We start from the raw sequence: 15,482 nt of genomic DNA, 5'->3' as shown, positions 1-15,482 counted from the left end.
ATTTTATCAGTGACTGCAGCAGCTTTTCTTTAAGCTATGTAGGGTCGTGTGCTTGGTAACAGGTTTATTTTTATTATAATTGTTGTTGTTGTTTGTTTTTAAGCTATGAAATAAATAGCTACAAAATTTTAAAAGTAACAACAACAACCAAAAAAAAAAAAAAAAAACAACAACAAAGAAAGCCTCAGCTCCCCAAACCTTCGGGTTAATCAGAAGTTAACAGACAAGTCAACTCCTCCTTCTCTTTCACCTGAAAACTACAGTAAACATCCACGTTACAACAGGTACTGCAAAAAGGACCTCATCTGATTTACAGTACAGATGCAAGTTCAGTATTTACATTAAAACAGGCGCTTTGTAAACATTATAGGTGTGGCGTGAGTGGCCCGGCGCGGTTCCGTCGCGTGGGTCCCGCTCCGCACCGCCCCCGCCGCTCCCTCACCTGCGGGCCGCGGCCGCCCGCGCCCCGCTCCTGCTCGGGGCCGCCTCAGCCCGCGGGGCCGCAGCCCTGCCCCGCCGGAACCCTGCCCTTGGCGGAACAACGGGACACGCACCCACACAAAGGACATCGAGCACTTCCCGGCGTTTCCAAGATCCAAGCCTTTGCTGCTTGGAGGCTGGAAACGTCGCTGCTTTCATGCAGTGACACAGCAGCCATCCTTGTTTATGGTACTAAAGATAGGTCCTGTATAAACCCCTGCTTTTCCCCAGACAAAGGAAGGGAAAGAGGCATTGCCGGGCCAGGCTTGCCTGGTCGCCGACAAATCGAAGATGCCTGAAGTACTTTTGGAAAACTAGCGATGCAAGTGGCAGTTCCTACCGGGCGGGAGAGGGCGGGCCGGCCCGGTTCCTTTCGCCTCAGAAGAACGGAAAACAAAGTTCTGAACCAGGGGAGAGGCCGAGCCGCGAGAGAGGGCTCGGCTGAAGGGGCGAAGCGGAAAGGGAGCTCACGCGAACGGCAAACCTCAGTTTCCCGCGGGGTGTTGTCTCTGCTTTCGAGGAAAAGAGTAGAGACGAAAGGGGAAAGAAGCGAAAGGAGAGAGAGAAGGGGAGGGAGGAGGGCTCCGAGGAAACTTTGGGAGAAGGCAGCGTCCGTGCAGGCGGCCCGGGTCAGTGCACCGCCACGGAGTGCAGGGCGGGCGCCGGGCTGGTGAGAGTCTCGCTAGGGGTGGCCGGGCTGCTTTGGCTGGTGGCCGTCTGCGAGGACGTGGGGCTGAGGGAGGGCGGCGAGTTCGAGAGGATGGTGGGGATGGGCGCGGGCAGGGCGGGCAGGGCCGGCACCGCGGCAGGGGTAGGCTTGATGGGGACGGGGATGGCCGGCAAAGTCTGCCCACCATGGCAGAGCGGTTTGATGGGCACGCCGTAGGCGCCGTACTCGCTGCTGGCCATGGAGATGGGGGTGGCGGTGTCGATCATGCCGGAGCTGTACATGTGGGGCCAGCCCGTGCCAATGGAGCTGCCCACCGTAGTCAACTGATTGGGGAGGGGGTAGGCGGCAGGCATGGGCTGCATCGTGGAAAAGGCGAGGCCCCCGGGCATCTTGTACTCTCTGGCGATGATGTTCTCGATAGCGAAGGGGTGCTTGAAGCTGGAGGGCTGGGACACGCCGAGGTTGTACGTGGACATCTGGGGCAGGTGGGTGCCGGTGGCCGCAAGGGCGCTGAGCCGCAGCTTCGCTTGCTGCTGCAGGTACTGCGCCGCGTCGGCTGGCTTACTGGGGGCCAGGTGGTCCGACTTGACCACCTTGAAGCGCTTGCGGCGGCGCAGGAAGCTGCCGTTCTCGAACATGTCCCCGCAGCTGGGGTGCAGAGCCCAGAAGCTGCCCTTGCCCGGCTGGTCGGGGCGGCGCGGGATCTTGATGAAGCAGTCGTTGAAGGAGAGGTTGTGGCGGAGGGAGTTCTGCCAGCGCTGTGTGTTCTCCCGGTAGTAGGGGAAGCGGTCCATGATGAACTTGTAGATCTCGCTCAGGGGCAGCATCTTCTCCGGGGAGCTCTGGATCGCCATGGCGGTCAGCGAGATGTAGGAGTAGGGAGGCTTCTGATCACTGTAAGTGTTTCTGCCCGGGCGAGGCATCTTCGCTAGGCGACCCGTGGAGATCTGCAGAAGGGTAGCGACAAGGGGAGGGGGGCGGGAGGAGGGGGTAGCGGGGTGAGTCCGAGAGGATTTGCACGGACACCCAGTCGGGTCAGCCGATGGGTCTGGGGCCGGGCTGGAGAGAGAAGGGCACAGGGAAGGGGCACGGTGGATCTCAGCCCTCGGAAGGAGGGGCGAAGGGGGGGGGGGGGGGGGTGCGGATGAGGGCAGGAGAAGACAGCCCGGAGCCCTGTACAGCCGGAGGGGGAAAAGTGATGTGCCTCTCCCAGCTCCGGCCTCCCCCAGCCTGGCCTTCCCGCAGCAGCCCGCGTCCGTAAAGTTACTCTAGTGATAGCTCTGTCTTCTGGTCTCGAAGAAGAGAAGGGGACCCCATCCCCTCCCCTCGTCTCCCACCCAACTCCATGCCAGCCCCTGCATATGCCCACCTTAAAGTTGCTGGAAGTTGACAGTCCGCATCCGGCGCGCAGCTGGGAGACCGGACTCTTTCCCACCCCGCTCCTCCGGCGTGTCTCGCTCCTTTCGTGGCCACGCTGCTCCGGTTTAGTCCTGAGGAGGCAGCGAGCTGGCTTGGTTTTGGGAATCCTCTTGTACACCCCTCCCTTCGCCTCCGCGGGCTGAATCAGCTTCTTTTACACCACCGGCAGCTGGACTGTAGCAGAGGCTTGTTTGCTTCTCTGCAGCGGCGAGGAGCTAAGTAGTTGCCTCCATGTCCTTCCTCTAACCATCTGATAGTTTTATGTGGTGACATGAGCAGAAAAGACCCCTGTAGAGGCGCTTCATTAATGTGCCACTTCTTTGCTATCATATGACAATCGCCTTGGGAGCAGGGGGAGGGGAGCGGGGAGGAGGGGGCTGGAGAGAAAGGCATAATCTGGTTTCATTTACACCTATTTACATGGACACCTTGGGCCAATGGGAATCATTTCCATTTGAAGACAAGGCGAGGGGTGAAAAGGCTCCGCCAGCGGAATTGCAGTGCGATGGTACCCGGTGGCTGGGGGTGGGGGGGAAGGTATGCACTAACCTCTCTGTGGACTTTGCAGGAAGCTTAGTCTGCAATTCGCACTTACAAATGGAGGTACTGAGCAGTGGGATGTTTGACATGGAAATTGCTTGGCTGTGGTATTCTGTTTGTTCTGCATTGTTATCTGATTTGTATTGTTGGCTAACTTAAGGCGAGCCTTTTTCCCTGTAACGAGAGACTTTCTCTTTGCCAAATCCGCTTTCCCCTAGCGGAGGTTCTTTCGAGGAGCGGTAAGATCGGGGCTCCTCGGTGGCCGCCTCGGGAACTTACTCTCCCCCCACCACCCTCCCACCCCGCCCCAGCCCATGCAGGACCGCTGCTCTAGTTCCGCGAACCTGTTAGCGTAAAGCCGTGGGAGTTGCTCTCAATACACCAGAGCGAACGGGCTCCTGGCCGTGGCTAGAGCTGGTGCGCCCGGTAACGAGTTGCCCTCCACGCCGCGGCTCTGCTCGCAGGGCCGGGGAGGATCCGCTTGCACGCCCCCGGCCGGCCGGCCTCGAGGCTGGGCGGTCCCGCGGAGCTGGTCTGGGCTAATGACTCGATGTCACCGGTCGCTATGCTAAACATCGTCAACTTGACGCCTTCTGCGGGATTTGCGTGATGTGTCTCAGCCTGTTCGCCTGCCTATGTGCTTCTCGGTGCGCACTTGTGTGTGTGGGAGCAGGCAGGGCATGCAACGCCCGAGTTGCGGCTTTCTCTGATGCATGATACTCCCAGGAACCAAGGCCCGATCCTGGAACCGCAGCCCAGACGAGCAACTCCCTGCCAGCCGTATGTCCTGGGGGGGAGGATCAGGCCCGGAGGGTCCCAGGCTTGCCCTGGCACAGAAGGGAAGTTTGTATGATGTATATTCCCGAGGCTACGGTGCATCCTGTCACCCTAGAGCCAGAATTGAAGATTGTCTCGGGAGCTGCAAGCCCGGGGAGGAAGAGCTTTTGCGGTGAATACACATCAACTCCATTAACAATATTTTCGGAGTCGGTCAATAACTCACCAAAACGTAACTTAAACACGATGAATTTAGGAGATTAAACAATTTCATTAATATTGAAATGGCTGCTGAGGCTGAGCGCGCGCGCTTGAAATGCAAGCGCACGTTTTTCAATATTAACAGAAGTACTTGAAAAGAAGAATAATGTCACCTTCTTAATTCAGCAAAAATAGCCGGGTTGGGGGAGGGAGAGCGGCAGCGGCTCTGTGCAGCGCGGCTGCTGTGAGACGGGCTCTGCGAGAGCCTTGGAGTCTTCTAGGAGGGACGGTCCCCATCAAGCAGGGCTCCCTCAAACCTGGCAGGAGCCTCAAACCGCATTTCACACCGCGACTAGCGCTGACCTCGTGTGCGTTAAACCGTGCTCCCCTCGTCCCAACCCGGCTGCCCTCGGTCCCATTTAATCCCTCTCTCTCGGGGCAGGGTGTCGTTTAGAGAATAATGAGTAAATAATTGTGTTTCTAGGAATCCGAGAAGCCGACCGGCCGTGCGCTGCCGAGCTAACGAGCCCTTTTGGGGGGGAAGATCTGCCGCATGCCACCCTCTGCCCCTTGCAGAGAGGGGCCCGAGAGTGTTTGTGCTGTTCAAAGCCCGGGAGCTGCCTTGCTCAGTTAACCGGCTCCGAGATGCTTCATCTAGCCGGGCAGGGCAGGAAGGCAGCCTCCAAAAAACATTTTTTTTTGTGAGGGGGGAGGCGTAAGAGATGATGAGACGATGGACATTTGTTAGAGGGTAGGAAAGACAATACTCTGAAATGAGGAGAGATTCCTCCCAGCATCCCCTAGGACACCAGCCAGAAGGCTTCTATTTTTGTATTGAGAGCCCCTAAATACGTGGGTGTAAGGGACACTTCCCCCCCACACCACCACACCCCCAGCTCCCCCATCCCCAACATCTAATGCCACCAGTTCGGGTTTTGTCTCTTGGCCCAAGTTCGCTCATGGGGTGCCTATCAGAAGGACAGCTCAGAAAATTCACAAACTGACAAACACTTTTCTTCCTCTTTTTTCCGGTACCTTTTCTTTTCGAAGAAAGAAAAAACTAAACCAAACCAACCGCTGATGCAAAAAGGAACCTGCAAGCTGTAAAGTTAAAGAAAAGTCGACTTCCATTGTCATTTGCTACTCCGAGTGCAAACGAGGTATGGCTGTAAGGCCCCCGATTTTTTTTCCTTTTTTTTTTTTTCCCCATTGTAAAGGAATGTGTGAGTGGAAGGGTAGGGCAGGCGAAGACATCCCAGTAATTGATACCCAAAGTTTCACCTCGTGCTAAGCAAGCAACAGATGATAGACTTGGGCAATATAGGATTTAAATGTAACTTGTAGCATTTGCCTTTTACTTTGAAAGCCAACATTAGGGAGGAGGAGAAGGTGAAAGTGAATCCAAATCCATTGTGTGAAAAACCAAAACAAATAGACGTTTTTCTGAAGTCTAATTCAAATAAGGAACTCAGAGGAAGTGTTGGGAAAACTGTATAAAATACACATAAGTCAATTATATCAATGTGTAAACCCAATGGAAATCTATTTCATGCAAGAGCCATTCAGCCCTTGCATGGAGCCCATCATGGACCACCTTTCTGCTTGGAAGGTTTGCAATAGCCCCCTTTCCCACAAGCAAGACCACACACGTTTACAGATTTGGTAATAATTTATGCTAATTTTCCTCCATAAATCCACAATTCGCCTCAGTGGCAAGCAGGGCTGTTGAGAGAGGAAAAGGAGACAGAGAAGTGACAAATACAATATTGATTTTGAATCCTTGTGGCTGCAAGCAGGTGTGTAGCTTTGCAGAGGGGAGGAGTGGGAGAGGGGCTGTGGGGGGAAGCCAAGAAGTTTTCCAAGGATAAAAAAATCCACCCAGTGTGAGAGAACAGCTCACAACCTTGTTAATATTTACAAACCAGTTGGGAGAAAAGAGAAAGGAGGGGGGAAGTACCAGCTTCTTAGGGTTTCCTAGGCTGCAAAACACAATGCCAGGCTCTGAGCAAGCTTCCCCCGTTTTGGAAAGTCAACTCCAGGCTGCTGGTAGCGGCTGCGTTTCGGCTAAGCCTTGCCCTCTTTTTTTTGTAATGGTTCTGCTTCTTTTGCTTCTCGGGGGCCGTGAAAGAGAAGGAAGCCGAGATACTTGGGGTCTCCTGCTTTTCTGTGTGCTTGAATTCCTGGTGCGGTTTCCCGAAGAGCTCCGGCCACTCTGGGAACGGCGGGGCTTTGTCCCACCCCACATTCTTCACCAAATCTGCCACTTTGGCGTGAAACTACTTAGCGCCTTTTCAAAAGGATTTTGTTCCTTTCCCTATGAGCACTAAACAAACTCCCCCTGCCTGTCAAGGCCGGACTGAGAACTGTTCCCCGAACCTGTATTCCTGATAGTTTGGGATGTGCAGTGCGCTTTGTGCCCGGGGGGCCGGGCCAGGCTGCGCTGCTCGGGACCCGGGGCTCCCGGCGCTGGGCAGCGCGCTCGGCCGCCCCTGCCCTGCCACCACTTCCCGCTCGCTCCTCGCTGCTGTCACCCTCCTTAGAGCCGGTTGCCCATATGCGCTGTCCTCGGCTGCCTCATCGGGGATTTCAAGCGCAGCCAGCCCGGGCCGGCACTCGGCCCCGCTGCGCCGCCCCTGGGGTGCACCCGAGGACGTGCGGTCCCCCGTGCCCCGAGCTCATCGCTATCGGGCCTCGGCCCCGGGACCCGGGCAGCCATTTCGCCCCTGTCCAGCGCACAGAGAGCCCGCGCTGGGACCACCCGAATTCCTTAATCCTGAGCGGAGGCAGTTGTTCCCGCTCACGTGTCCTGGGGCTGTCCCGGAGCGCCTGGTTCCTGACCGGAGCCGGTTTCCCGGGAGAGCTCTTTTCCCTCTGCCGTCGGTGGTAAATCCAAGCGCGGGTAAGCGCAGCACCTCTGCCTCCCCTCCCTCCACGTGCCCAAGACCTCCCTAGGACGGCTCCGAGAAGTGCCAGGGTTACAGCGGGTGCGTGAGCCCGGGCTGGGCACCCAGCACTGCCCTCTCCGCGCCCCTCGTCGCCAGCACCTGCCCCGCCTGGGCTGTCAGCCCGCCCCCCCCCCCCCCCCGCGGGGCCGCGCAGGTGCGCGCAGGGGCCGCGGGCTCAGCCGTGACTCCCCAGCGTTTTGTTAAGTACTGTGCTGTTAGCGCGGATTCCAGCGTGAGTCTCGACGTTATTGCCCTGAGAGCTTGTCTTTGTGGTAAACTTCCCTTGTTTTCCCGGAGGTGCTGGAGTATTTATCTACACGGTTGGGATTTGTTGGTTTGTTTATTTATTTATTTGGAGAAGTGTCAGGGGAGGCCTCGCAAACTTTTTCTTTTCAATCTTCCCTTTTAAACAAATGACGCATTTCAAGCTGCCCTCTCTTCTCCTTTTCACATTGTAGGAAATATTGAAAATGCCACCTTAGTATTGAAGGGATTAACTTGCTTTTCTCCCAGCCGCTAACTCTGGTGTAAAGGGAGCAGTAGATCAACTGTATAATGTGTGCACTGTTTGGTCATTTGTACAAGCAGAACAAAGGTTGAGCTAAGCCAAATTGCATTGCACTTGTGAACCGAGTCCCAATTTGAAGTATCTTTTACAGCAGGGGGAATGAGAACAATTTCGTGTATGTCTAAAAGGGAATAACAAAGCCACTTTCTAGAGCATCTCAAAGTGAAGTAGTGAGGCGTGACATTCCCAGGGTGAGGAGGGACAAAGGCAGGGTCAGGGGGATGAAAAAGGGAATCAAACAGCCACTTTCACATGTCTGCCCTCAACTGCTGCACCTCTCCATAATAGGAAACAACTGTTGTAAAAAGGGGGATTGCTCCCATTCATTCAAAATAGCAAATGATAGCTAAACAACATTGTCAAAACTGAATCAACTTCTGTGCAGTACCACCCAGATAAAGGTATTGTGTTTTGGTTAATAGCTGGGTGGAGCAAACTTGATTTTCCTTTTTCTTTCTTTTCTTTCTTTCTTTTCTTTCTTTCTCTCTTTCTCTCTCTCTTTTTTTTTTTTTTTTTTTCCCCCAAGGACTCTTCTTTCCAGATCCATCCGTTTCATAAACTTCATTTTTTATAGTGAGCCTTTTTTCACAAGACATGCTCATCCCATTCACGCTTTCTCCCACAGTCTGCTCTTGTCTTGGTGTTCCGTGCAAAACCAGAAAGAAAGAAATATTAGGCTGAGTCCCATTTTCGCTGCAGTTAGAACGGCGGTTCAAAATCCGTAAGCAATGTAGATCTGTCTTGAATTGCATGTGCGTGTCGCCCGGCAAAACCACCTTTAAATGACTAAGTTATTACTTAGACAAACATTGTGAAATGGTTTTTATGACAATTGACGATGATTTTAAATTGCATATCCACAAGAATAATGGCGCGCACGTTACGGTTATTTCCCCTCTTTATAAGCAAAGGTAATAACCGCTTGCGGAATTCAGGCTCGGGCAAACTTTTTCCTTCATTGTGTGAAGTCTTTAACGAGCCGGGCTTTAATTAGGGTCAGAACTTTGAATGCTTGTGTTTTTCTCTGTTGGCGGGGGGGCATGTTTGCAAACAGATCCGTAAGTCGCCGCCGCGAAGCCGCAGCGCGGTGGGGGGGTGTGGTGTGACTATGTGGGCGCCGGGGCTCTGCGCTTTCCCTTCCTGCCGCAGCGCCCCCTCCCCGCGCCGCCCCCCGACCGGCTGCCACCCACCAAGCTGCCCAGGGACAGGGAACACAATTCCCGAGCGCGGGGCTCCCCGCCCCCGCGGCCCTGCAGGGCCCCTCTCCTCGGTGGGACGGGACGGGACACTACCGCCCGCCAGAGCCCCCCCGGCTCTCGCACCTGCGAGGTGTGGGCCCGTCCCACGGGGAAGGGGCAGCGCTTCTTCGGCCACGCCGTGTGTCCGCAAAAGCAGAGGGGCTGCTCGCCCCTCCCCGTGCTGCGGGCCGGGCTCAGCGCCCACCCCGCGGCGAGGGAGATCCGCAGGGCCGGCTCGGGGCTGCGAGCGCTGCGGGAGGCAGCTCGGCGGTGGAGCGCCCGCACGCTCGGGCCCCGTGCAGAGGGGCGGGAGGGCAGGGCGGAACGGGGACAGGGCAGCCTGGCGGCTGCAGGCGAAGCGGTGACTGCGTTTCCCGAGTCCAGTGGCTTCCATCGCTTCCTTACATCTGTTGACATCCTCCGCCCGTCTCAGCTCCCGGCCTCTATACTCAAAACGCGAGCAAAGCTCCCGTCTTCCCATCAACCCTCAGCTCTGCAGCAAAAACCATATTAACCTTCTTTAATATTTCATTCCTGGAAGAGATTCTTTGGATCTAACTTTAGAAAATATTTCCCCGCAGCGATTTCTTCCCATATATTTTTTTCTCCGTATTTATTATCGAGAGATATGGTAGTCATACAGCATTCAACCAGCTAAAGAGGATAGAATTTGATAGAGGATTTTTTCCCTTTTTGGCGAGGAAAGATTTTACATGGGAATAAGAGGCATTGGGAATGGCAGAGCTTTTTGGGTTCTGAGAGCGAGATGTCTGCGCTGTCATTCAGAGGAGAGCCCTTTCGTATTTCTTCTACTAGGAATTATTTCCGTCTAAGTTCGCTCTCTCGAGCAGCGACCTGTAAAACCCTTGCTCTGTATTTTGGGTGACGGCAGTTTCAGTCGGCACGGCCGTTTTCTCGTCAAGGTAGAATTATACTTGTAAGAAGTGCCCCCGGCAGCAGAAGGGACCCGGGGCCGGCGCTGAGCCCCGCGGACCTGTTGGCAGTCCCGCGCGGAGCTGCGCGGAGCCGGGCGGAGCTGCCTGGGTAAACTGCTTGTGTATTTCACATTATCATCCCGCTATCTGCAGGCAATGTAGATTTTCTAAAGATCTAATGAATAAACAACCAGCAAGTGCTGGCGGTGTAATTTACATTGTTAATGCCTACATGTGTATAATAAATATGCATTTGTATGTCTTCAAATAAACTCTTTTTAGTTTCTAACCTGTGGTGATTTTTTTAAAAGCTGTCTTTTCCAAGAAACCAATTTTCCTTTTCGTTTCCTGAGCTGGTAGGGAAGGAAAAGACCTAGCAAAGCGCTTCACATCTGCTTTTCAGTGACAGCGGGGGATGCGCGGGCCCGGGCCCTGCCTGCCCGCCGCAGTGAGCCCCGAGGCGCGCCGGGCGCAGCCACCGCCCGCTCCCCCGGCGCGGGATGGAGGCTGCGACCAGGCAGCGGCAGGCACTCGTTTCTCAGCGCAACTTGCCACGCTTTTAACAGCAGAACAATTTAAATGTACAATATTAGCTTACAGTATTAGTCTGGAGGTGCAAAGAACAATCCATTCAGAGACTGAGCTTCAAAGGCACGGGATTCCCCTAAAGGAAAAGTTTACAAATGTGGCTGCTCCCTCCCTCCTTCCCTGCCTCCCCCTCCTCCCCTCCCTCGCTGGAGACAAACGGTTTTCCCCGAACGCTTCTGTAGAGGGCATCCCTGACCAGATTTCTCCCACCTCGCCGTGCAAAGCCTGCTCCCCCCGCTCTGAACTGCGGAGCGCGGTTACTCCGTGCGCGGCCCCGCCGCCCGCGAACGGGCTCCGCGCCGCCCTCGCGGGTCGCGGCAGTGGCAGCGGTAGTTGAAGGCGAAGCTCTCGCTTTCAGATCTTCAGGCTGAAAAGCCTGGCGCTTCTAAGCCCCTGCTGACTTCACCTTGGGAGGGATAAAGATTTTCTCCTCATTTTTCGCTACAAACCAGGTGCCACTTTCTTACGCCGCTTGATGGCAAATGTCTCGTCTTCAGCGAGCTGGATCTGGCATACATTATTTTAATTAAGTCTATGGCGATTTACTTTCCTCTGAGATCCATTCCACCGTGCAATTAGGAACGTATTGGCGCTAGCACATATGAATATTCAGGAGAGTGTCAATTAATTAGCAGACAGAGGAATCTCATTATGGTGCTCAAAACCCTTTTAGTGCTGAGCAGAATTAAGGGGGCATTTGCCAATGTGCTGGATTAGTGAATATTTTACTGCGAGCTCATTTAACTTCATTATCATAGCACTTACGCTACTCTCTGATTTTATTAATTAAATTTCTCATTAATTTATCCAGAAAGGGGGATAAAAAGTTTTATGACGCCACAGCACTCGCGCAGACGCCCCGAAGAGCGAAGTACCGCCCTGCCGCTCCTCAGGAAAGCGTTTCCCCGGGGCCGGCGGGAGGCCGGGAAGCGGCAGCGCACCCGCCCCACGCGCGGAGTCCCGCGCCCTTCAGCCAGGTGCATTTTTATCCCCCCTCACCCCAGAGATAAGTGTAATGCGGCAATTAGTGCTGCTGCAGCAAAGGGGGAAAGGGTATCGCTGGGAATTTGAAGCGTAGACTACGGGTTTCATCTCTTTTTCTACTTAAATCTTTTCTCAGCATCTGGGGAGCGGGAAAGCCCACGATGCGGTTAACCCCTTAATCTCAACGCAGAAAAAAAACTGCAGAAAGAAGAGGCACAATATCATCTTTCCTAGCATTATGGACAAAATCTAACACGATTACTTTCCGACGGAGACAAAAGCGTAACCTGAACGCTTTGCTGGGGAGGAGCGCGAGTGCTTCCCGAGGCTAGGAGCAGCCAAGCGCAGGGCGCGCTGGCAGCGGGCTCGCAGTTGCTCAGCGCAATCAGGAGAAGTGAGAACATCAGAAGCCAGCGATCAGGATTTCGCTCATTTTCTAATTAGGCAATACTTCAATTCTCATAATTTTTCCAAGGAGCATTGTATTAAGAGCAGCTATTTAAAAAAAAATGTCCGTGGGATATTGTGCTTTGCAAAAAACAAACAAAAATTCCCTCAGAAATGTTTAATATTAAATATTAATCGGATTTAAATTCAATAGCCGTATCTTGCGACAGTTATAGATGTGCGGGAAGCTATAGATAATCAGCCCTTGTGCATCTTCACACAGGAGGGATCGACTCGGTGTCAGCAGAGGCTCCGCAGAGGAAAGGGAGACCGATGGAAATGTGTTTTAAAAGTCACCTCCATTTCAACACCGAGCGCGGAATTTGCCCAAAAAGGTTAGAAAGACAAATATTAAATCTGCCTTCACAAAGGGAGCCGCTAAATAGATCCGAAATTAATATGCATGTAAAATTAATTAGCTGCATTTCATGACATCAAAATAAGTACCTGGGAAACAAGAATACCTTCTGGGCATTTGGCACCATATGCTAGAATTACAGTTAATTGACTAATTACATAAATTAGGCATTAATTTTACAACACATCAAGTATAAAAGATATCTCAATTAATTGTGGAGGGAGAAGGAGGAGGTTAAAGGGGAGGCTGGCGGTCCGGCCGGGCCAGGCTGGGCGCTCCGGGCGGGGAGCGCGGCCGGAGCCGCCGCCAACTTGGGGTGGTCGTTAGCGCGCGGAGCCAGCCAGCCGCGCTCATTAGAATCAATTACACAGCGGAGATTGATTAGCGCGTGCCAGGGCGCGGTGGCCCCGCCGAGACCAGCCGGGAGCTGCCGAAGCCGGGAGCCGCCCAGAGCAAGGTATGGACCGGGATTCGCTTTCCCTGCACTGACCGCTACGTTCAGTGGAGCCTCCTGCCCTCCCTTGCGCCCCTGAGTCTTTTATTCTGGGAAGAAAACTCAGTTCTATGGCGAAAAGGCGCAGGGTTGAGGTATTTCCGGTGAAGTTAGTCAGGTTTTCCTGTTACTTTGCTACAGTGGGATCAAGTTTCAAGTAATATTAACAATTTCAGATAGCCAGAGCCATGGCATGCAGCTTTGGTGCCTCAGAAGTGTGAGGGGATGTTCTGCATAGATGTTCTCTGGGGACTCCTCACCTGTTAGTGAGGCTACCTGACAAGATTCTTTCCCCTCAGAAGAAAAGGAGCATCCAGTTTGTACCTCATTGTACCCAAAAAGGTGCCAGACTCTCTGCATTTACTTTGTAGTTTTCCTTTTAAGCACGAGGGAGGCTGTGTTAAAATGCAGGAAGGATTTTTACCTAATGGGAATAATTATATCTCACAAGGTTAAAATGGTAAAATTCAAACCAGTACAGAAGCCCCAGAGATCAAAAAAAGCCCAGGTCATGTAGCAGGTAGTGGAAAGATTATCACCCTGAAAGTATTTGGGGAGGCACCAGTAAGTGGTCTCCATTTACACTGGGGTTTGCCGAACACCACAAAATAAACAAGTCCTACTCTGCAGCTTTTGGCAAGGTGACTGGTGAAGCTGGAACTGGACCTGCCCCAGCAGAACAGGAGGCCCATGGCAGGCACTAAGCAGGCTGCAGGGAAGGCTGGCTTCTGCCTTTGTGAGGAAACGTGGGGGCTCCTGTTTCTTCTGTGAGTCTGCCTTACTAATATAAACAAAATTCCCCCGCTGTAAATGAATATTCCATAGGAATAGACCACTGTCTGGTTGCATTAGTGACAATACAGCCTGACTGTTGATGGGCTAGAAAACAGATGAAACCCTGCCACACGTCTATCTTTTTATTGAGACAAAATGTTCATTTTGATGTAGCAGTTTTGTGCTGCTGCCAGATGCTGAAGGTACTTGAGGGAGATGTTGACAAGTGGATAATTGTCAACAGAACTAAAACAGACACTTTGTTTACAGTTGAGCATGATTAATTGAGAGTAAATAAAACAACATCTCTGTTCATAAAGTCTCTCAGCATCTGAAGTTCAAAAGCAGGCAGTACACTCCAGAAAGGAAGGCACTGAACCTGCTTGAACACGGGGATCCGTAACTGAGCTCGATGAGAACAGCCTGTGCAGCATGGGGCATCACCCTCTAGGTTTCAAGCCAAGTAGTTTCCTGCTTACTTTTTCTCTCTGTTGGTTTCTTTCCTTTTTTTTTTTTTTTTTTCTTCTCCTTTAATTTTGGCTTACATGGCTGGATCCACAAAGGGTTATGGATCACACACTAATTCAAAAGGAAGAGTTGTGCATCTGAATGCTGGATATAGTTGACTTAGGTAAAATGATAGGACAAAGGTGGTCTAGAATACTTCATCAACAGTAAAATAGGAAGTGATGCAGCAGTCTTTCTTCTCACATTGTAACTTAAAGGTTTTTATAGAATATTTCATGCTTTAAAACAGTAGTGAGAGGCAAAATTTAGTGGTGATGGTCAGTAAAATCCAGGAGTACTCTGAGTTTTTGTGGTTTTTTTTTTTTTGTTTGGGTTTGGTTGTTTTTTGGGGTTTTTTTAAATTAAGATATGTTTATATTTGTATCTCATGTAGCAGAGTATATTTACCCAGAGCTGTACAGAAGGTGGCATAGTTAGTATCTAAGTGGTATTTATGCTGCTCAGACTAGACAGATGCTGCAGCTCAATTGAAGGGTGGAGGGGAAATAGAGTTTACCAATCCACAGTTGCCCAAATGTGGTTTTTGTGGATATCTTTTTCAAAATTATAATTTTCTCTCTCCTTTGTGCTTTGATCCACTCTGAAGCCACTTCCTGTGAATTATTCTTTCTTTAACGGACATGAGCCCTACTAAGAGACTGTTGCAGCAGCTGGTTTAGCCTCTCCCATGTGTAGCACACTTATAAGTAGAGTTAATCTGTATTCAAACTTCCTGCCTTGGTCCTGTCCAGTTACTGGTGGTTTAAGAACAGCCTGTGTGTGTCTGTACCTGTTGTCAGTGGGCATTCAGACAGCTGGAAGTGGGCTGCAGCTGCTCACAGCCTGTGAATGAGACATGCTTGCTCCATTTATGCTGAAGGAGGGGCAAGCTCTCTTACTGATGACTATTGTGTGTTTCTTCTCGAGTCACTTTACTGCAGCTTGCAGGTCTGGGGGGTTTTTGTCTTTTGTACTAACTCTGTCCTACTGTCATTGACTTCAGCAGTGCCAGCTTCCAAGGCATGTCCATATGAGAATATCCCTCAGTCTCATGCCCACGGTTCAAAGATGCGATTCCGGGTCGTTGTGTTCCAAACAGTCCTTGAGCAGTGGTTGGGTGCTACTCATCTATTACAGCTGTATCTGCTTAGAGGGAGGGGAAGACCGTCAGGAATTGATAAGAGTTTGCATAGTAATACACATGTATCTGTCTTTTCAACATACAAATAACGTTAAGTTATTGCTTTGCACTCTGAAGGCTAGTCCTGCCACCAGCCTCCTTTGCAGAGGTATCATTAGCCCTGAGGGTACTGCCAGTACAGTATGTGTTGTGATGTGGCTCCATCACCCTTGCTCAATGGATGGGATGTTTCTGCATTGTACTGGCTGCTAGTTGGCTGCTGGGCTCCTGTCCATGTGGGACCCTGTGTCTTGGAGCCATGCCTAAGGGTGTTTATTCTGATTGTCAGTAGCTTGCCAGTTGGATTATTAATTAGTTTATACTTAGTGTAAACTATCACAGACAAGATGATTGCACTTTTTTTGCTTTGAAGCCTCC

General features: G+C 52.0%; 1 protein-coding gene across 1 annotated transcript; it reads right to left on the bottom strand.

The window, feature by feature from the left end:
- Positions 1–463: 463 nt before the first annotated feature.
- On the bottom strand, positions 464–2,931 carry FOXB1 (forkhead box B1). The gene is made up of 2 exons (XM_048317177.1): positions 2,520–2,931; positions 464–2,097 (listed from the first exon to the last, which is right to left on the bottom strand). The coding sequence occupies exon 2, from the start codon at positions 2,071–2,073 to the stop codon at positions 1,111–1,113; it is 963 nt and encodes a 320-aa protein (XP_048173134.1). The 5' UTR covers positions 2,074–2,097; positions 2,520–2,931; the 3' UTR covers positions 464–1,110.
- Between the last annotated feature and the right edge of the window lie 12,551 nt (positions 2,932–15,482).

Source organism: Corvus hawaiiensis, chromosome 13, assembly GCF_020740725.1.
Source record: "Corvus hawaiiensis isolate bCorHaw1 chromosome 13, bCorHaw1.pri.cur, whole genome shotgun sequence".
Classification (NCBI taxonomy): Eukaryota; Metazoa; Chordata; class Aves; order Passeriformes; family Corvidae; genus Corvus; species Corvus hawaiiensis.
Note: the sequence above shows the minus strand (reverse complement) of the source record. Positions and strands in the feature narration are given on the sequence as shown.